Source organism: Microtus pennsylvanicus, chromosome 11, assembly GCF_037038515.1.
Source record: "Microtus pennsylvanicus isolate mMicPen1 chromosome 11, mMicPen1.hap1, whole genome shotgun sequence".
NCBI classification, from domain to species: domain Eukaryota; kingdom Metazoa; phylum Chordata; class Mammalia; order Rodentia; family Cricetidae; genus Microtus; species Microtus pennsylvanicus.
In genome coordinates, this window is record NC_134589.1 from 61,943,235 (window position 1) to 61,969,441 (window position 26,207).

The 26,207-nt window shown below is 45.7% G+C and overlaps 3 protein-coding genes across 9 annotated transcripts in view; 2 read left to right on the plus strand and 1 right to left on the minus strand.

Moving 5' to 3' along the window:
- Positions 1 to 2,777: 2,777 nt before the first annotated feature.
- LOC142860733 (uncharacterized) lies at positions 2,778 to 11,764 on the plus strand. 5 transcript variants are annotated; one of them, XM_075992378.1, is made up of 4 exons: positions 2,778 to 7,111; positions 8,281 to 8,407; positions 8,604 to 8,661; positions 9,387 to 11,764. In XM_075992378.1, the coding sequence occupies exons 1-4, from the start codon at positions 7,085 to 7,087 to the stop codon at positions 10,588 to 10,590; spliced, it is 1,416 nt and encodes a 471-aa protein (XP_075848493.1). In that variant the 5' UTR covers positions 2,778 to 7,084; the 3' UTR covers positions 10,591 to 11,764. The 5 variants fall into 5 exon arrangements, with proteins under 5 accessions (XP_075848493.1, XP_075848495.1, XP_075848494.1 ...); XM_075992380.1 differs by having other exon boundaries at positions 8,323 to 8,407; XM_075992379.1 differs by having other exon boundaries at positions 2,779 to 2,938.
- Positions 11,765 to 15,288: 3,524 nt separating this feature from the next.
- Positions 15,289 to 23,483, minus strand: Jmjd4 (jumonji domain containing 4). The gene is made up of 6 exons (XM_075992383.1): positions 23,058 to 23,483; positions 22,706 to 22,871; positions 20,145 to 20,279; positions 19,764 to 20,031; positions 18,885 to 19,031; positions 15,289 to 18,660 (listed from the first exon to the last, which is right to left on the minus strand). The coding sequence occupies exons 1-6, from the start codon at positions 23,320 to 23,322 to the stop codon at positions 18,361 to 18,363; spliced, it is 1,281 nt and encodes a 426-aa protein (XP_075848498.1). The 5' UTR covers positions 23,323 to 23,483; the 3' UTR covers positions 15,289 to 18,360.
- Snap47 (synaptosome associated protein 47) overlaps positions 23,463 to 26,207 on the plus strand; it is a 46,778-nt gene continuing 44,033 nt past the window's right edge. For 2 of the 3 annotated variants that reach the window (XM_075992386.1, XM_075992384.1), the window contains exon 1: positions 23,463 to 23,647. The gene's annotated coding sequence lies outside the window, so the exon portion shown is untranslated. Of the gene's footprint in view, positions 23,774 to 26,207 lie in introns of all 3 variants that reach the window. The other variant, XM_075992385.1, reaches the window with a different exon arrangement.

The window sequence follows — 26,207 nt, forward strand, 5'->3', positions numbered from 1 at the left end:
TTTGCATACTCTGCTTTCTTGTCTCAGCCTGAAGAAAAAGGTTAGAGGGGAAAAAAAATGTTCTCTTATTTCTGGCACACAAGGCGGGCAATGGTCAAAGGTGGCGCACGCCTTTAATCCTAGCTCTTGGGAGGCAGAAACAAGTGCACCTCTGAGTTCAAGGCCAGCCTGGGCTACAGAGTGAGTTCCAAGACAACCAGGGCTACACAGAGAAACCCCGTGTTGAAAAATAAAAAACAAGGGCTGGAGAGATGGCTCAGAGGTTAAGAGCATTGCCTGCTCTTCCAAAGGTCCTAAGTTCAATTCCCAGCAACCACATGGTGGCTCACAACCATCTGTAATGGGGTCTGGTGCCCTCTTCTGGCCTGCAGGCGTATGCACAGACAGAATATTGTATACATAATAAATAAATAAATATTAAAAAAAAAGAAAAATAAAAAACAAAACAAAAGGGATGGTGGTGGTGGTTGAGGTGCGACTTTGTGTGTGTGTGTGTGTGTGTGTGTGTGTGTGTGTGTGTGTGTGTGTGTTGAAGAGACTGAGAGGCTTGAGAGTCATTCCTGCCTGTGGTTGCCCCGAGAAGGTGGGAGGTGGGGTTTACTGAACACCTGGATTGTGGTTAAGATGTTCAGAAATGTTAAAATATAGAGTAAATTTCACAGAAATTAACAACAAATAAAGAGGTATTTGTTTAAAAATGAAAATGTACCATATGTTTCACGTATATTTTGCAGAAACATGCTATAGAAAACGAGAAATTTTGCTCACATCTCTTTGTCCTTTATGTATTCTTTGGTTAGTTTAAGTGATGGATGAAGAGCCGCTCCCAAGCCTTCTATCACCACCACCCATGAACTTAACCTGTTCCTTTTAACTTTCTGTGTTGTTTCTAGAAATTATAAAGCTACAGATATGGCCCTTTATTAATTTCTATTATCCATTATTATTATTTCTTTTTAAAATTTTTTTTCTAAAAACAGGGTTTCTCTGTATAATAGTCCTAGCTGACTTGGAACTCGCTTTGTAGACCAGGCTGGCCTCGAACTCACAGAGATCTGTTTGCCTCTGCCTCCCTAGTGCTGGAATTAAAAGGATGTGCCACCACTGCCTGGCCTATTATTATTATATCTATTAGTCTTTTTTTTTTTGTTTTGTTTTTTTTTTATATTTTTTTTTCACCCTCCCCCCTCCCGTCCCCCCCCCCCCTATATCTATTAGTCTTAAAGGACTGCCTTCCCTTCAAAGCTTAGGCTGCCTCCTTGTATTAGTCAGGGGATCTCTAGAATACAGGTTCTCAGCCCGTGGGCCATGACTTCTTTCGGGTTGCATAATAGTAGCAAAATTACAGTTATGACGTAGCAAGGGAATAGTTTTATGGTTGGGGGCAGTCACCACAGCCTGAGGAACTGTCTTAAAGGTTCACAGCGTTAGGAAGGTAGAAAACCACTACTCCACATGCACAGAACTGATAGCAGATATAATTTATTAGAGTGGTTTGAGGTTTACAGGTTGAGGTCCAACAAGTTCAACAATAGCTGTGTCCCAACAGGAAGTCCAAGAATCCGATTGTTGTGCAACCCATGAGGCTAGATGTTTCCTCTGGTCTTCAGCATTCACCGGAATACCAAAGAAGTGGGTTCGAACACCAATGAAGGAATGCTTCAGCAGCGGGATAGTTGGGCTCGCCAGTGAGACTGAGGGCAAGCAGGCAAAAGGCGAAAGTTCCCTTCTAGGCTGCCACCAAGGTGTGGCCCAGATTTAGGGTAGCTCTTCCAATCTTAAATGATCCAGTCAGGAAAAATCCCTCACAGGTGTGCTCAGCTGCTTGAGGTTTAGCTGATTCCAGTCACAGCCAGCTTGGCAACCAAGATTAGCCATCACACTCCTCAAGCTAGGGAGATGACAGCATCTAACTTTTCAAAACGAGGGCTGTGGTGCAGTTGGCAGAGTCCATGTCGGCTTGCAGGAAGCCCTCAGCTGGATCCTGGTGCTGCGTAACCCCTCATAACGGCACGTGTGACATCCCAGCATTCAAACGGTGCAGGCAGGCCCATCAAGAGTTCAGGGTTGGGCTAGGCGGTGGTGGCGCACGCCTTTAATCCCAGCCCTTGGGAGGCAGAGGCAGGCGAATCTCTGAGTTCGAGGCCAGCCTGGTCTACAAGAGCTAGTTCCGGGACAGGCTCCAAAGCCACAGAGAAACCCTGTCTCGAAAAATCAAAAAAAAAAAAAAAGAGTTCAAGTTTGGCCTGAACTGTACTTGAGGCAAGCTACATGAGACCCTGTCTCAAAGTATTTAGAATATTTTTTAAAAAATATTTATTTAATGTGCTTTGGTGTTTTTGCCTGCATGTATGTATGAAGGTGTTAGGTCTTGGAATAACAGAGAGTTGTGAGCTGCCATGTGGGTGCTGGGAATTGAATCCAGGTCTTCTGAATGAGGAGCCAGTGCTCTTAACGGCTGAGCTATCTCTCCAATCCCCTAGAATAAAATTTTTAAACAGTTGTCATATTAGCAATTTCCAGTTATGAATAGCATGCGTGTATTGACATTATTAAGTCATGGCTATGCCTTCTATAGATCAAGTGCAAGCGTGTCCTGGCAGGCCCATCACTAGTGTGCAGAAGAAACCTGACCCTCAGTTTCTCTAATTCAAGGGTTGGATTACATACATCCTTTGTCATTCAGGTCTTGGGGGCGTGCCCTAGGACTTGTCTATCAGGGTGGAATTGTCCAATCAGGCTGCAGCTGGAGGAGAGGGGCGGGGCAGGTGGCTGCACTCTCGCGGTGTTTGGTTCTTTTCACTATTCAGTCTTGGCTCTCATTCTGTTTCCTCCGCTAGCTTCTGTGTCTTGAGCTCACCGTAGTCTAAGGTGGCCCCGCTGTAGCCAGTGTCCCTGTGAGGTGCAGACGGCGCGGGACGCCAGAAATTCGGAAATGGTGAGCGTTCTGGCCGACGCTGGCCACATCCAACCAGAACCAGCCTCGGGGAAGGCCTCCGTAACCGGGGTCCGCATCCCGATTCCGCTGCTGTCCCCCGGTTCTGTGTGGTCTGGGCGGCGGGTCCCCTCGCGTCCCATCGGCCCCCGCGGCGTCCTGGCCGACCCACCTCTGGACTTGGGGCGCTGGCTTCTCGTGCGCTACCGCGGGTCAGCCACGGCTGAGTTTTCCTGAGGCGTGGGAAGCAGAGTCTCTCTCAGTCCACTCTCCTTCAGCTTGGCTGCTCCCGGGATTCACAGTGAATCCCCCAAATTTCAGGGTTTTCCTGTTTCAAGAGTCTTTAGGGCAAAACCCCAGCTAGTCTTGGGGCCACCCGTCCCAGTATGCCAGTTAGAGAGATGGGTAGTGGGGATTTCGTCAGTGTGGGTACAGTGAGAAAGAGGGACAGATGAAGGGTTCAATGACATCCGCTGCCCCAGCTCATCTTCAACAGGAGCCTTGGAAATAGAGAAGGGCCAGACCAGAAAAGCTTAAAGAGCAGCTTCATGCAAAGTGTGGCTCCGCCCATCATTGTCTCAGCTCACTTAAGACCTCTAGGGGACTAGGTGGCTCGCTGGAGATAACTTCTGCTTCTGGGAGGTTTGTTCTTCCTTGGATCCTAGGTGGCTGCAGGTTAAGGACTATAACTTACCTCTATGGCTTCAACCTTGAAGATGGAGTAGGTTAGACAGACACTACTTGAATACTTACATGCTTAGGTTGACCCCAAAAGAGGTATTAGGCGCAGAGTGAAGGCAGAGGTGTCAGGCTTTTTGTCCCGCTTTTATTTATGTGTGTATGTTTGCGCACACGTGTGTGGGTGTCTGTGGGGGTAGAAGGAGGGCCTCAGATTCCCTGGAGCTAAAGATAGAGGCAGTTATGAGTTGCCCCAAGTGGCTACTGGGAACTGAACTCCAGGTCTCTGCAAGAGCAGCGAATGCTTTAACCACTGGGCCAGTTCTGCAGCCCCCGCCCCCCAACGCGGTTTCTCAGTGCCTGTTTCATTCCCAGGATTCTCAAGTGCCAACTTCTAGTCTAAGAGGTTTAAAAAGTGACAACCATTACTGTTTATTTTCCTTGCTTAATAAATAGAAATGGACTCATTACTTTTCATTTCTTCTTAGTAATGGACGGAGGTTTCAGAACTGCCGGAGACTGGCAAGTAGCTGCCATATGTCCTCTTAGACACCAGTCTGAAGTCTCGGGTCCCCTGAACCTCTCAGGGGAGCAGTTGGAGGCCCTGGGGCTGGAGGAATCTCCTGGAACAGTCCCCATCTCCATAGTTAATTCTTAGAGACATTATGTCCCCTGAGCTTAGTTCCACTCCTAGGACACATGGTGAATGAGGGTCTGCAGATATATCCTGCCCTCTCGGTTGTTAAAGGAGGAAACTTTCTCCCAAAGGAATGGGAAGAAAACACCACTACGCACAGCGCAGTGGGACAGAAGCCTGAAAAGCAAACTAAGTATGCTTGAGTACCGTCCGGAGTCTCCCGAGGAGGTGTGAATGTTGAGTATTTCAGCAGCACTAGGGAAGAGAGAATGGCCTTTTGACCTTGGATCCCGACAGATCTATCTTGTCTTCGGAATTGCTCCTTTGCTGGAGTCAAACAGTTGTCATTTACTTGAACGTTAGCTTTTCATTAAGTGTGAAAAGTACTCAGCGCTGAATAAGGTAAAAGTTTTGTTTGTTTTTCTGAGACAGGGTTTCTCTGTTTGTCTCTGGCTGTCCTGGAACTCACTCTGTAGACCAGGCTGGCTCGAATTTAGAGATCCATCTCCTCGGAGTGCTAGGATTAGTGGTGGGCACCATCACCACCTGGCATGGTAAATATTCTTGAAACTAGAAAGAAGCAGATTTCAACAGAAAGTAGAATTTCATTTCTACTTTTTTTTAACTCTTTGCTTCCCCTGAGCATATATAGATAAATTCCTGAGATCTCAGAAGAGAGCTGAGGAAGGTAGAAACTGAACTCATATCATCAGGTTTAGAGGAAGTGTCCCCTTTACCCCCTGAACCATTTCCTAGCCCAATCATTTGGTTTGTTTTTTTATTGTAAGCCATGGTCTCACTATGTAGCCTTGTCTGTCCTGGATCTTATCATGGGATTAAAGGTGTACACCACTGCGCAGCCTTTTTATTTCTTGATTATGTGTGTGTGTGTGTGTGAGTTTCTGTGTCAGGACAGTGCCTGTGGAGGGCAGAAGGTATTAGGTCCTCCAGCAACTGGAGTTAACAGGCAGTCCTGAGCTCCTCAATGTGCTAGAAATCGCACTGACAAGAATAGTATGCACGCTTAACTGCTCAGCCATCGCTCCAGCCCCTCATTTGATTTCTTAACTACAAATTCATTGTTGCCTCCTCACTTTCCCTGGGTTGATACAGACTACCTTACCCTTCATTGAAGTTCCTGGAAGTGGAAGATTAAGTGTTTGATTTTAAATCTTCAAGAATGTATGCATTTGATGCTTTGAATGTTTCCTGTGTACCGCCCGTACTGTATCCCACAGATTTTCATATGATGAACTTGTCTCCTTTCCTTGAACTATTCAGGTTCCTTCAGGTGACTGTCTTTAATTCACACGGGATTCTGTGCTTTGTGATTTAATCTCCAGTTTGGAGGTTTTCTAACTGCATTTCTGTTACTGATTTCTATCCAGTGCTCACATGTTCTTAGAGTGTACTTATGTACTTGCTTGTTACGGTGTGTTTGATCACTCAGAATGTGGTTTACCGTTTAGTTGTGCTGTTGACTGTAGCATTCTAGAAATATCAGTGAAATCCTGGCTGGTATTGACTAACACTGTTACCATCACTGCTTTCCTGGCTATTGGACCTGTCCGTTACCAAGAAGGAGTATTTTGGTGTTTCTAAGTGTAACTGAATTTCTCCATTTTACATTTCAATTCTAGAAGTTTTTCCCCATGTAAATTGACCTTCTGCTTCACACGTATTAAAGACAGCTGATCATTTAAAAAGTCTTATTTAGTGAGCATAGCATTCATGGACTGTAGTGTCAAATGTTTCTCAAAGATAGCTTATCTCAAATTTTCTCCTTATTGTTCCTCTATTCTTGGTGTTTTTTTCGTTAACTGGAAAATGGACATTTGAGATTTGTAATATGGGATAACTGAAAATCAGTTTCCCTACTTTCTCTATTATCTGTTCCTGTTTGTTGAAAGCTGTATCCATTTATGGACTGAATATACTGTCCAAAACATTTTCTTTTAAATTTTTTATTTAAAGACAGGGTCTCACTGTGTAGCCTTGTATGGCTTGAACTCACTCAGTAGACCAGATTGGCCTCAAGCTCATAGAGATCTAACTGTTGAATGCTGGGATTAAATGTGTGTATCCCTAAACCTAGCTCTTAAAACAAAACAAAACAAACAAACAAAAAACTCTTTTTGAAAAACGTTCTTTTTGGTTTTTTGAGACAGGGTTTCTCGATATAAACGGTCCTGGCTACCTCTGCTTCCCAAGTGTTTGAATTAAAGATATGTGCCATCACTACCTGGCAAAAACATTTTATTTTATGTGTATGGGTATTTTTTTTTGACTGCATGTATGTTTGTGTGCCACATGCATGCAGTGACCTTGGAGGCTAGATGGTGTGTTAGCTGCCGTGTGGGTACTGGGAATTGAACCTGGGTCCTCTGTGAGAGCCACAGTGCTTTTGAACTGCTTAGCTATCTCTCCAGCCACCGTTTCTAAAATATTTTTGCAGAGACCGCATTGCGTATGTGTAGTCAGTTTGTTATGTTGTCCTCTATTATTTATTCAGCCAGTGTTTTGACATATTTCTGTGACTGTTATAAACTAAAACAGAAAAATTAGAAGAAACAACAAAAGGCCACCTCTTTCAGTTTTTGGGGGGTGGTGTAAGGGGATGGGAAGATGAGGGCATTCCTTTTTTGTTTTTTAATAATTTATTTTTATGTGCATGGGGCATTTTGCCTGAATTTATGTTTTGCCTGCATGTATGTCTTTGTGAGGGTATCTGATCTTGGAGTTACAGACAGTTGTGAGCGGCCATGTGGGTGCTGCGAATTGAACCGCGGTCCTCTGGAAGAACAGGCTTAACCACTGAGCCATCTCTCTAGCCCATGGGCATTCCTTTAATACACAATCAGGTTGGTTTTGTTTTTTTGGTGTTTTTTTTTTTTTGTCCTTAAAATTTCTTGGGAAACATGGAACTTTCTCCATTTTACATTATACTTGGGTACTTTTGAATACTTTAATTTCTGAAAGAAACCATCACTGCAACTTTTCCTCCCAGAGTTTAGGTGGTATAGAATCATTGTGGATATAAACAGCAATTCGTTTTTCCAGGTAGATGGAGACTTTTGTTTACTCGATGTAAAATGAGATCTACCCTGCCCTGCGCTGGGAACTTAGGCTGTTGTCCAGAAGACTGTTAGCATATCAGAGACAGGGCAAAACAAGAATGAGTAGACACTGCACAAGGTTTTTTGCCATTTTGATTTTTCTGTTTACATTTATGTGGTTGATAAACAGTTTGGGAATATTTAAATTTTTAACAAACTTGTTTCTGAGGGTTCTGCTTGTACTTTCATGTTTCTGTGGAGGATGTGTGCTTGTAGCATCTCACAGCCATTTTCCTGACCACATTCTTCCTGGACGCTTGTGGATGTTCATATAATGATGTTCTTTGTGTCATTACGTATGTGTCGTTATATAATCATCTTGATTACTGCTACTTTAAGAGGCAAGTTTTGGCATTAAGAAGTACTAGTCTTACTGTGTTTTAGGATTCTTGTAGTATCTGAGTGCCTTATAATTTCATATGAAAATCTGTATTGGTTTTTCAATTCCTATAAGTTAGTCACCCAGGATTCTAATTGTTCTTAGTTACCATAACACTTTGATTTTTAGAATTCCTCCCAAATCCTGAGGTCCATGACAACATCAGCAAAGGTCCAGTTTTGTGAGTTGTTACTTCTAACAATTAGAACTCTCACAGTACAAACATTAGCATTGTTTGTAGAGCAGATAGTAGGATTTATTAGTCACATGTATTGGAGATGAACTGTACAATGATAAATTAGTGATAATCAAGAAACAGCCTACTCCCTGGATTTACCAATGAGAGGGTGTTTTTAGTCTGCTATTGCTTTCTGAGTGCTTCAGTTGAATTATAATATTAATACAGCAGTATGTGAACAACTACATATATAAACTTTTAGATCAGCAAATCATATGACACATCTACATACAGAGTATGGAGCCCTAGTGGTATAAGTTTTACCCAGCCGCCAATACACATTGTGGGATATTTTAGAACTCAGTGGCCTTTGACGATGTGGCTATAAACTTCACCCAGGAAGAGTGGGCTTTGCTGGATCCTTCCCAGAAGAATCTCTACACAGACGTGATGCAAGAAGTCTTTAGAAACCTGACTTTTATAGGTAAGAATGATAACATTTCTTTACTTAATAGTTTAAAAAAAATACCCTAGGAATTTTTTTAATCAATTTGAAGTGTGGAAAGGGATGGCTTTTTATGAATAAATGGGAATATTTTCAGTGTACAGTGAACTTCAAAATTACTATTAATCTTTTGAAGTTCCTAATTAATAGTGCTTTTCCTTGGTCTATATTTTAGAGAACGGGTGGGAAGACCAGAACATTGAGGAGGACAAAAATCCTGAGATAAATCTAAGGTAATTTGTATTCACAAAAGGGTATGATGTTCCCCGAGGGAACTTTAGCATGTCATGTGACCTGTGGTAAACAAAGCAAAAAAATAAGCACAACTTTATGTATTTTATTCCTAGTTGTTTGCGATCTCTCTCTCCAGTTTAACACAGTTCTGTTTTTTCAAGGTAGTTGACTTCCACAAAGTACTAAGAAACTATATGAATATCACTGTTTAGATAATAGATTTGGGAAAGCCATGTTTCAAAGAGATTATTCCATTTATTTTCTAATAATTAAGACATGCCAAGATATGTCTTATTCTCTGATATTGGTTATAATGTAGGTCCAAGACATTAATGAATAGAAAAATCAGTAATAAACCAACCATAAATAATGTGCTTGTCTCTTTTTGTATAGAAGCCATATGGTAGATTCTATGAAAGTAAAGATTATAAAAGTCAATGTGGGCAAAAATTTGAGATACCAAATTTTTGTTTGTTTTGTTTTTCGAGACAGGGTTTCATAGTATAGCCCTGGCTGTCCTGGAACTCATGCTGTAGACCAGGCTAGCCCCAAACTCAGAGATCCCCCTGCTTCTGCCTCCCAAGTGCTGGGATTAAAAGTGTGTGCCACCACAGCCTGGCTGAGATTCCAAATCTTAACCTGAAAAGAAAAGTTCTTAGTTGAGTAAAACCATGTAATGTGATTTGTCTGGAAAAGTCTTCATGTGTTGTTCGTTCCTTAATAGGTACATCATAACTGACTCCGGATACAACCTGTGTGCAAGTGAAGAATACTCAGAGAAGCCATATAAATTTACACAGTACAGGAACTCTTTCCTTTCTCTAATGAGTGTTCAGAGACATATGACAACGGACACTGGAAGTAAACCTTACAAGTGTATGCTATGTGGGAAAGCCTTTCATTTCCCCAGTGAGTTTAGAATACATCTAAGAACTCACACAGGAGAGAAACCTTACGAGTGTAAGCGATGTGGGAAAGCTTTCAGTCACTCCAGTTCCTTTAGAAAACACGAGCGAACTCACACGGGAGAGAGGCCCTATGTATGCAAACAGTGTGGGAAAGCCTTTAATTGTTCCGGTTCCATCCGGAAACATGAAAGAACTCACACAGGAGAGAAGCCCTATGAATGTAAGCAGTGTGGGAAAGCCTTCAATTGTCCCAGTTATCTCCAGATTCACGAAAGAAGTCACACTGGAGAGAAGCCCTATGAGTGTAAACAGTGTGATAAAACATTCAGCTGTTCCAGTTCCCTACGGAAACATGAAAGAACTCATACTGGAGAGAAGCCCTATGAATGCAAACAGTGTGGGAAGGCCTTTAGCTGTTCCAGTTCCTTTCGAAAGCATGAACGCACTCATAGTGGGGAGAAGCCCTATGAATGCAAACAGTGTGGGAAGGCCTTCTTTTCTCTCACAAGTGTTCGGACACACATGATAAAGCACACTGGCAATGGGCCTTTTAAATGCAGTGTATGTGAGGAAGTGTTTCCTTTCTCCAGTGTATTTAGAAGACACCAAACCTCTCATGCTGGAGAGAAGCCCTATAAGTGTAAACAATGTAGCAAATGGTTTAGTTCCTCCACTTCACTTCAGATACACGAAAGAACTCATAATGGGGAAAAGCCCTATGTGTGCAAGCAATGCGGCAAAGCGTTCAGTTGTCCCAGTTACATTCGAAAACATGAGCGAACTCATACTGGGGAAAAATCGTACCCATGTAAGCAGTGTGGCAAGTGGTTTGGTGCTTCCAGTTCTCTTCAGATACATGAAAGAATCCATACTGGAGAAAAGCCCTATAAGTGTCAACAGTGTGATAGAGCGTTCAGCCGGTCCACCTCTATTCGAAAACATGAACAAACTCACACTGGGGAGAAACCCTGTGAATATAATGTGGGAAAGCCTTCACTTCCAGTTGAAATTGATTACTAAGTAGTCTTATAAATGTAAATTCTGGCAAATCCTCAGTTTCTTGCGGGCTTTTAAATAAAAATGGTAAAGCACACTGTAAATGGGCCTTTTAAATGCGAGGTATGTCAAAAGCCTTTCACAGTCCCCTTCTGTTTAGAGCACATCAGATAACTCATGCAGGAAAGAAACAAGGTGAATGGAAACAATGTGGCAAATCTTTCTTTCAGGTAGTCTCAGAAGCATAAAGGAGAGTATCCCTCCTAATGAAAGCAATGGAAAATTAATCACCTATTAAAATTGCCTTTGTAAACATAAATGAACTTGTACTGGAGAAACATCCTTTGAGTACAAATAAATATGAAATATCACATTTTCCCATTTGCCTTCAAAGAAACTAAAATACTCATTGGACAACAAATCATCAGAAAGCGATTGTTAGGAATATGAAAAAACAGAGTTTTCTTGGTTCTTTTAAAGGACACAGAAAATTCACACTGGATAATAACCCTGTGTATGTGAGAAAAATGGTTGAGACTTTAGATGCCCCAGTTCTTTTAGATTATATGAAAGAATATGTACCAGATAAAACTGAATAGGAATGTGGGAGAAGCATTCAGTTTTTCAGTTTTCTTTAAAGACATCAAATAGAGGGGGAAAGTCTGGAGCTTTTGATAATGTGGTTAGGTTTTCAGTTTTTGAAAACCTTAGAAGAACTCTGGAGGAAAGGTTGAGTGTAAGAAATGTCAGAAGGCCTTCAGTTTTTCCATTTTCACTCAAAGACACGAAAGAACTCGTTTAGAAAAAGACTGTTGGGCACGCAGAAAGTCTCCCAGCTTCATTTCTCATGGAAGGTACATGATAACGCACACTGAAGATGGATATGCATTACATTGACTTTACAATGTGAAAACTTTGCTTTTTTGGGTTAAAGCATGGAATGTGTCTTTTTATATTAGATACAATTTTGTAGTATTTTGTTGAAACTTTTTACAATTGTATTCAAAGAGATTTGTGTATCTTGGAATAATATAGTATTATTTAGTACATACAGTGTATGCATGTGTATATGTGTATCTGTAGGATACAGTATAGTTTGTACATGAGTAGTATATATTATATAACTAGTTTATATGGTATGTAATTAAAATATATGTAACCACTATTTTACTACATTGGTTGCTATTGAAATCTTATCAGTGCGTAGAATAAAGCATTTCAGTTGCCTACACCACCCCCCAACCCCAGCTACTTCTTGCTCCAGGAACATGGTTACCAGGGTCCCCAATATTCAGCATCAGCTCTTTTCACCAGGTAGAAATCATGGCCTTGGGACTGCATCTGATATCAAATTCTTAGCATCAACTGGGTGCGGTGGTATCCACCTTTAATTCCAAAACTGGAGAGGCAGAGACAGGAGGGTCTCTGTGAGTTTGAGGCCAGCCTGCTGCCTGGTTTACATATGGAGTTCCATGGATATATATAAATTTCAGTGTCACCCATTCTTGTTCCTGCAGATTCCTGAAAGCCCTATTCTGCAGCTCTGGGCATATGGCTAGCAAAGCTTTAGTTCAGGTCCCCACATGACCACCAATATATGATCTACAGACATCCCTATCCACATCCTGTAGTATTGCACATACTAAAGTTTTAAGGCCTAGCACCATCTTTACTCAAGGGATGTAAGAAGGTCTCTCATTTTACTCCTACAAGAGATTGGACACCAAAATCATAAATCCAGATGCATCCTTTACATGTCCCATAGTTTTTAGAGAAGATTTTCAGAGCAAACAGACTTAAGAGATTCTGAAAAACAGTCCTGGCACTACTTGGGCTTATACCATGAGGCTTCCAGAGGACCTCATCTAGGTCTCATACCCACAAAAAGTGGTTAAAGTGCTACATGCCCCGGTACCTACTTCATCTCACACCTAAGGAAGGTACCCTTTGTGTTTCAGAACCTAGATTCTGGAATTACCATGTCACACACTACAGCCTTGTCTCATAAGACCTGGTGTAGGTTCCATGGCATCCTGTGACATCAAAACCTTGGCCAGTGGTGCCACAATCACAGACCTCTCCTGCATTTCTCTTGGTCCCATGGAAGGTCTTCACATGCCTGAAAGCATCAGCTCATGGCATCACCTATGTTTGTCCTTGGGGAAGACTTGGGATAGTTTTCAGTATCCTGTAGCACAGCTAATGATAGTTGCCACCAAAATATCTATCATTATTCCCGCTCTTGATGTCTGAGAATCCACACCCCTTTGGATGCCTGTGTTCACTACATAATCATACAACTCCTTATGAACTGCTGTGGTCTAGACTGTTAGGATACTCATGGACCCTGCTGACATCAAGCAAAGATGAAAACACACAGGCTGGGCTCAGTTGTAGGCAAAGATTGGGATCTAGAGGGCACCCTACAAGGAACTGTACAGGGACACAAGCAGAGAAAATTTATAAGGAAGAGTACTTTCCAGAAGGGAGGTGGGCCATAGCTGGGGAAAGGTCAGGCTGAATGTTCCCGCTCTCCAGCACATTGGGATCTTCCTATATTATTTATGCAGTGTGCTCTTTTAAGTTGCTTAAGCTTCAGTTGGGGTGGGCTTTCCCTGATTTTTTTTCCTGGGTTGTTTATCACTTTTCTTATATTTACTAATTTGTATAATGCAGTTCATATGCGCAAGCTCTACTCTTCTGCCCCAGCTTTACTATTAAACCCGGTAGATATGGGGGTCACAGATACCTGCATATATATATTTCCCCATGTCTCAGTTGCCTTTCCTCTTCACCAGCTAAGTAAGAGACCACCCTAAGAATCAGTATGGGTATATAAATCTGGCTGTGGCTAAGACACAGATTTGCAAAGTTGAGCCTATACGATGGGAAAGCACAGAGACTTCTACTTGGGAGCTGTGGTTGGACTCTTGGGAGGAAAAGTTAGACAACCTTTGTATGGATGAGTAGGAGCTGGAACGGAACACTGGTGTGGCAGGGTGTAGAGGATCACTCACTGTCTGCTTCCTCTTAGATTGTTTGATTGTTTTTTCCAGTCTCAGTTCCTCAGAGGTTTGGTAGAAATGCAGCCACTTCTTGGGAATCCCCACACAAGCACTGGCAGATCATGCCTGGTGTGAGGAAGCAGCTAGCTGGGTGTGGTCTGTGGGTGAGTCAACATGACTGGAAGGCAGCTCCCATATTCTCCCCTATTGCACTTGTATAATTTCGGCCTCACGAGGTCATTCATTGTCTGAGCTTGCATGCCTTAGCTGACAAGGCTGGACCTGGCCCCATATAACACTTGTCTTGTGGATCCGACAGAGAGTGACTCATCGCTCACCTGTCATGCCTCGTGAACTCCAGCACTGAGAAGCAGGAGAGAAAAGCGAAACCTTCCTAGTCTCCTCAGCGAGAAGGCACCAAACCTGATGATGGGCACGTTCAATTGCCCGTGCTTAGGTTTGCATTTGTTCCGTTCTTTCCCTCCATCATTCGTACTCTTCCTGTCCGAGTCTGCCCACTGGGTCTGTTTCTCACAGGCAGCAAACAGTTGATCATGGAATTCACTATGTAGACTAGGCTGGCATGGAACTCACAGAGATCTTCCTGTATGCTGGGATTAAAGGCATGAGCCACCATGCTAGATCATTTTTTTGTCTTGATTTTCTTTTCCTTTGAGATTGGGTCTCAGGTAGCCCAGCTGGGCTTAAACTTCTGGGGTTATAGATGGGCACCATCATGCTTGATCTATTCAATACTATGAGTCAAACCCAGGACTTTAAGTATACCAGGCAAACTCTACCAACTGAGGTGCTTTACATCCCTTGCCCAGATGTTGTTTTCTTGGGGCTGGGAAAATAGTTCATTGGAGAAGTGCTTGCTATGCAGGCATGAGGACCTGAGTTCAGATCCTCAGCACTCATAAAAAACCGGATACGGCAATGCAGGTCTGTAATCCAGTGCCAGTGGGGTAGAGAAAGGCAGATCCCTAGAGCTTGTAGCAAACCACTAGCTGACTGCATAAACTGCAAGTTCAGTGAGATACCCTGTCTGAAAAAGGGAGAAGCAATTGAGGAAGACACACAACATTGACTATCTGTATGGTTTCAGTGCTCTGGGAAAGCAAATAGTTTTTACATGTTGTTGTTGATAGAGTGTCAGAGCCCACCTTTATTCTCTATTAATAGACATTTCATTTTATCTTAAGCTAGTAGGAGAAAAGGAAGGGGTTCCTAGAACTCATACTGTAGACCAGGCTGGCCTCAAACTCAGAGACCCACTTGCTTCTGCCCCCTTCCCCCCTCCCCGGAAATTAAGATAGAGTATCTTAAGTTTCTATTGTTGTGATGAAATACTGACCAAAAGTAACTTAGGGAGCATCTCAGTTCTTTTTCTATTGATGTGACAAAATGCCATGACCAAGGCAACTTCTGAAAGAAAGCATTTGTTGGGGCTTACAGTTCCAGAGGGCTGGAGTCCATGCGCATCACAGTGGGTGGCAGGCAGGGATGGATCTGGAGCTTATATCCTTTTCCAAAAGTAGGAGGCAGAGAGAGCTAACAGAAAATAGGATGGGCTTTTGAACCCTCAAAGCCCACCCCCAGTTACACCTCCTCCAATAAAGCCGTACTTCTTGATCCTTCCTGCAGTTCCACCAACTAGAGACCAAGCATTCAAATACACGAATCTATAAGGACCACCCATTCTCATTCAAACCACCACAGGTAAGAATGTGTTTATTTCATTTTACATTTCCAGGTAACAGGAACTCAAACAGGGCAGGAATCTGGAGGCAGGAACTGAAACAGAAGCCATAGAGGAACACTGCTCACTGGCTTGCTCTTCTTAGCTTGTTTAGTTTGGTTTCTTAGACATTGTAGTTCTACCTGCCCAGGGTGGTACCTTCCCCAGTGGGTTGGTCCTCCCACCTCAATCATTAATCAAGATGTTCTACTGATTTGCCCATATGCCAATCTTAATTATGATTCTTTATTCTGAGATATGTATAGGTTGCATTAAGTTGATAAAAACTAAGCAGTACACAGAGCAATACAGTACTATAAAGTACTTTGGCATACAAACCTAAATTATACTTATGACAAAATGGAACAAACAGGTTAAGGTAATCTGTTCATAAGCTGATTTAATCATGGGTAAACTCTGGACCAAACTTTGCAAGTGGAATCAAGGTCTAAGCTTTTATTTAGAGCCCATTCCACCTGGTCCCTTTTCCTTTAGTCTAAAATGGGTTTAGGAGTTAATTCTTAGATATTCATTTCAGCTAGGACTGGATGAAATTAATAAAAACTCAACCTAGAATTAAAACTTTTCCTTTTTTTTTCCAGGGGAGGGTTTATCTCTTTAACAGCTCTGGCTGTCCTAGAAATCGCTTTGTAGACCAGGCTGGCCTCGAACTCAGAGATCTGCCTGCCTCTGCCTCGAGTGCTGGGATTATTAAAGGTGTGTGCCACCACCACCTGGCTCCTATCACAGTTTATAAAGGACAGTAAGAGTCACAATAGAACTGTAACAATATACATAGGTTGTATGAATGTGGTCATGTTGGACTCTAGCGTCCAAACACCGAGAAGGAGTCGCCCCCAGAGACCATCTCACACACCACAGCCGATGCAAAAGCATGAGGATTTTATTAATTCTGTCATGACAGGGTCCCCCAGCATTCGGGAAGCCGAGGGACCTCGAATAACGGGCACAGTCTACTTTTAAAGGGGCCAGAGAAGCAAGGGAGGTTGTTCTTTGACTATTCTGATTGGCTTATTCGAAAGGGCTATTACCAATAATTGACTGGAGAGCTGTTGCCAGATCAGATGAGGTAAGAGGTCATTTTGACCCCGTTTCCCAGGGGACCGAACCAAAGCATACGTATATGGGTACTCAGGAACTGAGTACGTGCAAGTGTAGCTGTTAGGTCCTTGGTTCCCAGGGGAAGAGGGGAAGCACTATGGCACAGAGGCTGAGCGGATTCAGAATTGTCAAAAATGGCTTCAGGATTGTCTTAAAGTCTTACAGTCAAAGTATTTGTTTTCATTTAATTAGTATTTCTGAATCACAGTTAGATAATGTTGACTAGAGGGAACAGAAGCCAGATGGGTGGGGAGAGGGTTACAGCTCTCTCCTTCATATTAAATCATTAGTGTTCTTACCTGCATTTTGCTCATTTTTCTAATTCCATCTCAACTGTTTAGAACATTCTTGGAGCCCACTCATCACCCTTAGTCAGATTCTGACCCGAGGAGTGGGGGCTTGTCTCGATTTCTCCAAATAGAGGTTGAACACTTTGGTCAATAGTTGGGGCTGGATCCAGGAGCACCGCATAGCAGAGAGGAAGCCCTTCTTGAGATTAGATTAGGATGTCTCATTTCATTAACACTTTACACGTGTTGGGTAACTAGGTGGAGGATATTTAACCGTCAATGAAAATAATCTTCCAAAAGACGTTACGTCTTGTAAATAGCAGTGTCACAGTGGGAACAAGTGTCAGTAAACTAGGCTGTACCCAGGGTGGTTGGGGAAACAGGAAGTTGCAAAGGCAAAATAAGGAGATTATTATATCACAAAAAACTAAGTTTTGGCTGTAAGAGCCAGCAACAAGAGTGGTAATAGTCCAAGGCTGGACAGACAGCAACTGAGCACAGGGCCTTACACAAGCATCCAAGTGTGGCAGCCTTGGTGTAAGCAAGGGTTTTGGCAGTCTGGGAGGTAGACGAAGGGGCTCCTTCTCCCCCGACACTTCCTTCCACATTCACATGGATTCCAGGCTTCAGATGCAGGTCAACAGACTTGCACAGCAAGCACCTTTACTCGCTGAGCTGTGTAACACGTGCCCCCTCCTGGCTTGTTAATCTGACTGGGGACTTAACTATCATTTCTAGTTACAACTGTCATGGGAGGAAATAGTAGCTAGTGTCTGTCACACATGGCCCAGGGTGTTAACTTTTCTTAATTTTGCAAATCTGGAGTATGCCCCATTAAGTTGCTGGGCCACTTGTGTCTCCACATAGGAAAGGACCCAGGCGCTCAAAGGCAGAGCCTGGGCAAGCCTATGTGCTTGGTCACGTTTTGAGACTCCCGCGACAGTGCTGCTGGTAAAGACTCTGAAACAGGAGGTGTTGTTTAGCTGGCAAAGAGCTTGAGGGCATTAATAAATAAATAAATAATTTTTCTTCCCATTTATTCTAACACCAAGAGATATCCTCCTAGCCAGAGCTTCCGCAGCTCCCCAGTAGTCCGTGGGGCAGGCAGGGCAGAGATACAGGTTCCCCTGCCCCTATCCAAGTTCCTACACGTACCTGGTCTGTAGAACCTGCAGCTCACAGGTAAATTAGCATTAGTGCCACTCCGCAGGGCACCACCAGTTGTGCCTTGAAGTCAGTGCTCTAAGCCTCAAGTGGCTCTTCCAAAAACATCTCCAGGAGGCCTTACCCAGAGTTCTAGGATCTCTAGGAGAGGCTAGAAGGCTCCAAGGAAACCTGGCTTCATGATCACTACTCAATTCAAGTTCTTGGCAGGCCATAGGCCAAATGGGTGAACATCCCTCTAGCCCCCATGAGTTAAACTCCCATTATGGCTGGACCTTCCTCAAGATTCAGGGCCTAGATGCTGGAAAACAGCACTTGATGGGCAAAACTATGTCTGCCCACCCTGCAGAACTGCACCTGCACAGCCTTGGGGCACATCCTAAGCCTCAAGGAAGGGTAGCTTGTACTTCAGAAGGGCCCCAGGGCAAGAGGCTACCTCCAAAACTCTTCCTGCATCACGACCTGTGGAGTATTACAGGGCCTCGGCAGCAGCCACAGAGTCCTCCAGCTGCTGAAGCAGCGCCTCTGGCTGTGGGGAGAATGCGCTCGTGTCCACTCTTTGAAAGTCGGGATGTGCAACCACAGAGGCCAGCACATCTGCAAGGCGGCCAACATCAAATGCAGCCTGCTGCAGGCCCAGCCCGAGGCCTGTGCTGGCCCCTGTATCCCCCTTCAGTCCTTGCCTCAGGACAAGAAGCCTCTTTTCAGCAATGACCTTGAGAAAATGGTAAAATTCTTCAAAATTGATCCCCGTGCAGGCCTTCATGATGACCTGGGCCAAGAGGAAAAGGAAAGTAAGGCCTTGGAGTTACATCCAGACTCAGACTGCTCTGGTGCACAAAGATCCCTCCCACACACCCAGGTGTCAGGGTTAAGACGGGACCCGGAGGCAAAGGGACAGAGCCAGGAGCATGGCCAGTAGGGTCTGCGTCATGAAGCCTGGCCCTGGCATCCACACTGGACACAGCTGGCTCAGCCTGGGCTGGTTGACCCCACCTGGCAGTGGTGGTGCCAGTCAGGCATGGAGTCCTTCCACTCTCTGACCTCCTGCTGTACTGCCTGGAGTTCTTGCTGCAGGAAGCACCACATGTGAGCCAGGTTGCAGCCATTGACCCAGTTGTGGTTGATGGAGATGGTGTCGTCCTGGAAGGCAGAGGAAAAGCTCCATGAGGCATCAGCAGGCATCACCTTTGGTGGGTAAATCAAATCCCGTTCCACATCCACCAGGCTTGGTGCTTTCGGTGGGTGTGACAGTTTAGCTGTCACCCTGACACAGTCTAGACTTATCTGAGAAGATAGTCTCAGTGAGGAACCATCTACACTAGATTGGCCCGTGGGCGTGTCTGTGGGGAGCTTGTCTTCACTGATGTGGGAGGACCCAGCTCACTGTGGGTAGCACCACCATTCCCTAAGCAGAGGGTCCTGAACTGTGGAAGAGCAGAAAACTGAGCTGAGCACAAACGAGAAAGTAAACATGTATGCACTCGCCTCTCTGTTCTTGACTGGCTGTGATGTGACTGGTGTCTGAAGTTCCTGCCTTGGCTTCCCCACAACCATGAACGTGGAATACACCCTTTCTCCCCTGAGTTGCTTGTGTTAGAGTACTTTGTCACAGCAGAGGTAGAAAGCAGACACCCAGCCTCGGAAGCCAGGAAATGCTGACCCCCATTTCATGATGGGGCTAACACGTCTGGATGAGAGCTGGAGGGTCCAAGTTAGAACAGGGCAAGCGGATGAGCTCTCCGTGGTCTCACTGTGGTTTTCCTGCTCTGTGTCCAGCCTTTGCAGGGGAGTAGTACTGCTGTCTTTCTACAGAGGTAGTTGGGGGTGTAGAGGAAGGGAGCCTGGCAGAAGCAGGGTCATGTGCAGTCTTACCAGGTTGTACACTTGATGGTGCCATCCGCTGGGCACAAATATCATCTCACCAGCCTCCTGTATGACTTCAAGGGGTAGACTGCTGTGCTGCATCCTGGGATACAGGCGAGTGTCCAGGAGTTCGGGGGCAGTCACATCATAGGGCAGGTTACCATGGCAGTCACGAAGGGCCTCCTCCTGTCCTGGCGGGAAGAACAACCATTTCTTCCTCCCACAGATGTTCACTGACCAGCTGAAGGAGCGGAAGATGTCCGCATGGAAGGGAGACCTACAGCAAGGGCTTCCGGTTTGTGTCTTGTGGAGTCCTGTGTGGACCCTGGCTTTTTTGATAGGTCTCTAGGCAGATGCCCCAGATGGTCACACCTCCCACCTCATCTTTACCAAGTGCCCCTGGGCCCCGCATAGACAAAGCGGTAGTCATCCACATTGAGGACATCCCAGAACTCGTTCAGCCAGTCTGATGAGAAGTACACAGGTAGGGTGAATATATCTTCCAAGTCATCCACCAAGGAGTCTCTGAGGAAAGAACAGGAGCGTTATAGCGCTAATCTACTCTGTGCGCTATCCCAGCAGGCCCACCTGCGTCAAATTAGGCCACCCAAGATCACCCAGTCCTGGTGGACTGCTTGACTGCAGCAGATTCTGAGGACCTGAGCTGAACCTCAAGTTGCTCAGTTCAGAAAGCTGAAGTTAAAATGACTTTGGGGGTACCGTGCTTAGGCACTCCACTGTGGCTGTGGTCACTGGGGCTTTGCACAAATGTTGAGCAGCATCCCAGTTCCTCCTCCTTTTCTTCACCAATACCAGAGAGCTTAACACTACCTGGCAAATCCAGGCTACAGCCCCAGGTGTGAGAGCCTCAAAACCCACCACTGGGTCCCTAAACACTGGATCATATTAACATCAGCCAGCAGGGCGATGGTGGCACACGTCTTTAATCCCAGCACTCGGGAGGCAGAGGCAGGCGGATCTCTGTGAGTTCGAGACCAGCCTGGTCTACAGAGCTAGTTCCAGGACAGGCTCCAAAGCCACAGAGAAACCCTGTCTTGAAAAACCAAAAAAAAACAAAAAACAAAAAACATATTAACATCAGCCTCAGAGAAGGCACAACTCCGTCAACATCATGCTGGAAAAAGCATCTAGATTCATGTTCCTGTAACTCCTAATAAGAGACGGAGATAGGCAGAGCCCCATAACAAATTATCTGTAGGTTCAAACATCAGGATCGTCTGCCTTTTTTTTTTTTTTTTTTTGGTTTTTTGAGACAGGGTTTCTCTGTAGCTTTGGTGCCTGTCCTGGAACTAGCTCTTGTAGATCAGGCTGGCCTCGAACTCCCAGAGATCCGCCTGCCTCTGCCTCCCGAGTGCTGGGATTAAAGGCGTGCGCCACCACCGCCCGGCTGGATCGTCTGCTTTTGAGCACTCAGCAAACTATTAAACTCTGCTCAGGCATCTCTTCTCCTGTGGCCTCCTGATTATGCAACTCCATGCCTCCTTCTGCCCTTATGGTTTCAGGGTCTTCCAGACAAAAGCACAGGCAAACATTTAATTTACATCAATGATCAATTTTCTAGCATAAATATGCCAGTATAATAGTTGGGAAATATTCATTACCTCCTCCACACAAAAAACAAAACAACCCAATGGAAATGTTTACCTAAAATCTCAAATTTCAATACACGATAGTATTAGGCCTGTGAGTCCATCTGCACCTGCTCAAACATTATACAGATCTAGGACCAGTGTCTGGTCACACTTTACCTGCATAGGCCAGCTTTCTGCCCAAACAAGTAGAATGACAGGGTAGCCAGAGGCTGGTGTTTCTTTTGCATCTGGTCAGTTGTGGAAATTGCAGGGGCCTAAATTCCATGCCACTCTACAGTCCTGAGCCTTATTTTGCACACAAGTGATACAGGAATTCAACTGTTCAGTGTGCCTTCTGCTGGGGTTCTGAACACAACCGTCTGTGCTTGTGAAAGGCACACTGGGCAGAGAAAGCACATGGTCCCAGGGCCACCATGGAGGGAGTGGTGTTGTTCTCAAAGTGAGCATCATGTGGGCTGGAGGTCTTAGGTACAGGCAAAACTCTGGCAACGATCTTATGTACTGATGTGTCCAAGTTGGAAATACCATAAATTTAAAAATGTATTAACAGCATGTGTTTAGATGCTGAAGACCTTAGCATTAGCACTTCCAAAAATAAAAGGGCAGCAGTGTGCCTAAATGCACGGCCACTGTAGCATATCACAGCAACGGAGCATACTCTAGAGGCGTGATCATTTCAGTAGACCCATGGGCTGGGTGGGGGTATCGCTTCTCGATGCTGAGAGAGAACAAAGAGAGAAGGTAAGAGAAAAGGGACGGGGAAAAAACAGACCACGTGTGGCCAGCCTGGAAAAATAGCAAAATCCAAATCTCGAAGTTTACTAAACGCTCTGCACTCCTGCACCATCACGAAGTCAAAATCTCCTAAGTAAAACTGTCACGAGTTGATGTGTGAGAGAAGCGGAGGCTAATCAGGTGTTGAGTGCCTCTTTAAGGGATTCTCAGAATGGGGCAAGAGCGGTTGTAGAAAGGGCACTTGCTCTTTTGAGAACCTAGAATGGGCCAGGCAATGGCAAGAACAACCATGGAGTGGGGTCATGGAGAGGACAGCCCCAGAGGATCTGAGAGGAACCTGCTCAGACATTATACAGAAGACGCCACCTGGACCCATCAAAATCCACACAACACTTACTTTCCTCATGACAGTCCACGTGGGCTGGGTGGTGACCTTTCCCAGGAAGCTCCCTCCCACCAGCTTTGAGCCTGACTAGAATTCGCTGGAGAGCTAACCCCTCCGAGTGCAGGAGGAATGACCTAGAATGCTCTACCAAGGAGACCTGCACTCGCCGTTTAGGGAAAGGGCTGTAGTCTCATCTACCAGCCTGACTGCCCCGTTACCTGCACAGGTGCCAGTCCTTGAGGTAGAGGCAGCCCCTTGGGGAGGAGCAGCCTCCTTGTATGTACTCCTTCCAGTAACTGATGTAGTCACGGAAGGGCATGTGCTCCTTGGGATTTGAATTGTACTCCCGCACTCCACAATTGGCAACCGGTACAACCACGTCTCCTGCAGCGAGAGGGTGGGCACAGAAGTGGCAGAGTCATCAGTGTAGTTCACCCCCTTGGGCTCCTACCACCCTCTGGGCGAATTATCCAGATCCCACTCGTCTGTCCTGTCCAGGCCACCCTCCCATCCCGGGGTCTACGCCTCCCATCTGCTCCGACTTCCCCAGGCAGGCCGCCGGCGCCCTACCATACTTCTGCAGCAGATAATCGAAGTCAGGCTTCCCCGCCGACGTCACCCAGCGCCGCCGGCTGCCCCAGCTCTCTGTGAAAGCGCTGGAAAACACGCAGGGCAGGTTAGGCAGCAGGAAGCCCTTCACGAAGTCAGCGTACGAGAAAGCGTCCGGCGACTGAATGAAGGTCACACTGCTGGGTGCGGTCCCGCCGCAGCCAGGGACTCGGCCCCCGAGGTCCCGGTAGTGCCGCTCGGCAAAGGTGCGAGTCTCCCGATCCATCCACCGGGGAACCTGACCCCGGAGGCCCAGCCCTGCTTCTCACTACACTCTAAATGGGGAATGGAGGCCGAGAATCCTGAGACCTGTTTGGAGCAGAAACCACAGTGAAAGAGCCCGGAACCAGATAACAGAGGTGCAGCCTTCCAGCAGGAACTCAAGCCTTGGCGCTCCCAGGATGTGCGCGTGCGCCCTACGCGGGCCCGCCCTCCCGCGCAGGCGCAGAGCGCTCGCCCGGTGGCGGACCTGCTTCCCAGCGGCTGGCGTCTGTGTTTGGTGATCCAGTGGCGCTTGCCACTGCGTCTCCTGTGCGCTCCTCTTGTCTCAGGTGAGCGGTACTGCTAAGGTGCAGCTAGGCAGTACTCGAGCCTGCTACTGAGACAGGAGATGGACACGAGTCCCAAACCTTAGGGGATGACGGAGTCCTGAAGAGATGGTGGCGTGCGAGCCGAGGGTGAGGATCCGCGGGGCGTGGTGAGGCTCCTGAGTCTCCGGGATAGGTCGAGGAATCTTTCCAAGAATTGTGTTGTTTACCCAGAGGTAGAACGGGAAAAAAGTGACTTTTGGGAGATTCTGAGGTTCAGATAGAGAGGTGTGTGGATTAGGTCGGGCAAGAGTAGAAACAGGAGGCAAAGGATTGTTTGATATAATTCGCCCGTTGTGGACCTCACTGTGTTTCTTGTGGTCAAAGTGTAGTGCTCTATTGCAGCTAGGTCATGGTAGGAGATGACAGCTCTTAGAGAAATACAAGTGGAGAGAAACATATCCACGCCAAGACACGTGCTGCACGCCTTAATCCCAGCATTGGGGATGCTGAGGTGGAAAGATCCAAGGGTTCTTAGGACAATATGAACCACAAACCAAGACTTGTCTCAAAAAGAAAAAAAAGAGCCAGAATATAATAACAACAACAATAAAGCCCCAAGTCATTCAAAAATTCCATCTATGTGCAATCATTAAATCTTATGGTATCATGCCCGTTTTTCCAGGCACCCATGAATTTGTACATTTGATTCCTGTTCCCCCCTCCTTCTGCCGGAGTTTTCCTTCTTTTCCTACACTGGCAGTATGTTATATTTGGAAACATCTTTTTAGATCTTTAATCTACTTCTTGGTATACAGTTCTTAAAAGTCTTGGATTATTTGAGCTGATAAATTCCATTTTGCACATAAGTTGCCCAACACCATCCGACATCCAGTAGGGTGGATTCCAGGTGGAGCTGATAACTGAAACATGAGCAGGACCAGAGAGTAGGGACTTTCAACCCAGCCCTCGGCCCCTAGGGCTGAAGGTTGAGTAGGTTATCAATGACCAGTGTTTAGTCAGCATTGCCCCTGTAATAGTAAGTCCAGAAAATCCTTAGAGGACTCATTCAGAGGATCTTAGAGAGGGTGCCTAGGGAGCGCATGGGCAGGGTCTTCTCATACTTTGACCTCTTGCATCTTTTTATACCCTGTGTAATAAAACAGTAAATGTAAGTTAGTGTTTCTCTGAGTAATATGAGTTTCTGGGAGAAAGCCAACTCAAAGAGGGGTCTTTGGGACCCTCTTTATAGGTACTGGTCATCAGAGGTGGCACAGCCTGAGCTTGCATCTGTACTGAAGTAGGGACATCTTGGGAGATTGAGCCCCCACCCTTGGGATTTGATGCCATCTTGAGGACAGACATTGTCATAGCTGAACTGAATTAAAGGACTTTCTGGTGTCCAGTGCTAACAGTTTTAGGGTCCCAGAATTCAGGGCTATGATGTGAGACTAAAGGTAAAATAAGTGGTTGTTTTTTCCATGAAAGTATGAAAAACCCAAGTAGGAATTGCTTCTTTTCCTGCGTATCTGAGACCAGTGTCCTGGGAAAGAGGTCAGGGCCAGCAGGTGTGTGTGCTGTCAAGATTTGTGGGGCAGCACAGCCCCTAACACAGTGACTGGGACATGGGCTCCTGACCCCTGTTTAGTTAGTGTTGTAATTCTGGTCTTCAGTGGTGGCCTCCGGGTGTCAGTAACACTGTCGGATATGTGAGGCCTGGAGAGAGGCCTGGAACACAGGTGTGTGTCCATGAAGTTACCTCCCTACCCCCAGCTGGGAGCCACTGGTGATGCACATCCTCTGCCCACACAGACCTATGGAAACTACGCATCCTGGGCAGAGCCACCCCAGAGGAAAACAGGAAAGGACTGGAGTTGGCACCCTGAGGAGATGAGGTGGAAACAGTGGATGGTCTCATTTTTCTCTGGATGTCTGCAGCATGCCCTGCAGCTAGGCCCTGGCGTTTGAAACATCCTCAGAAGCATGGCTGAGCCTCCCGGGGTGGAGATGGGAACTTGTGAGGGAGTGGAAAGAGGGTCTGCCGTGGAGCAGGAGGGGAGCAGGAGGGCAGGTAATGGAAAAAGCCAGTCTTGCCGCCCCCGCTCGGACACACTGCCCCACTGTTCTCCCTCTCGGCCCCGGAGTGGAAGGTGTGCAGAACGTTGCGTGTTCCGTTACTTTGGAAATTAACTAAAAATAGGCTGTTTACTCGCTATTGAGTTCTACTCAAGGGCACATGTGTGATGCAAATGCTGAAAGAGACCCATTGTGCCCACCCCAGTGTGTTAGGCGTCAATAGTCAAGCCCCCAAGAACATCACTTATGTGAATTAGCTTGACACCCAGGGGGTGCCTGCCATGACTTCCCATGGTGATTGTGCCTCTTACATTCAGGGTCCACACAGGACTCCTACTCTACCTGTACTGGTGGAGGCAAGTTACACCAAACAAAGAATTCAGAACAGAGCATCTCTGGAGGCGCACTCAGTATGTGACCAGGTGCCCACAGAGTGCACAAGGCTTCTGTGAAGGTCACCTTCGGTGCTCAGAGCGAGTTACCTTGGGAAATCTCTCAGGTATGGGAG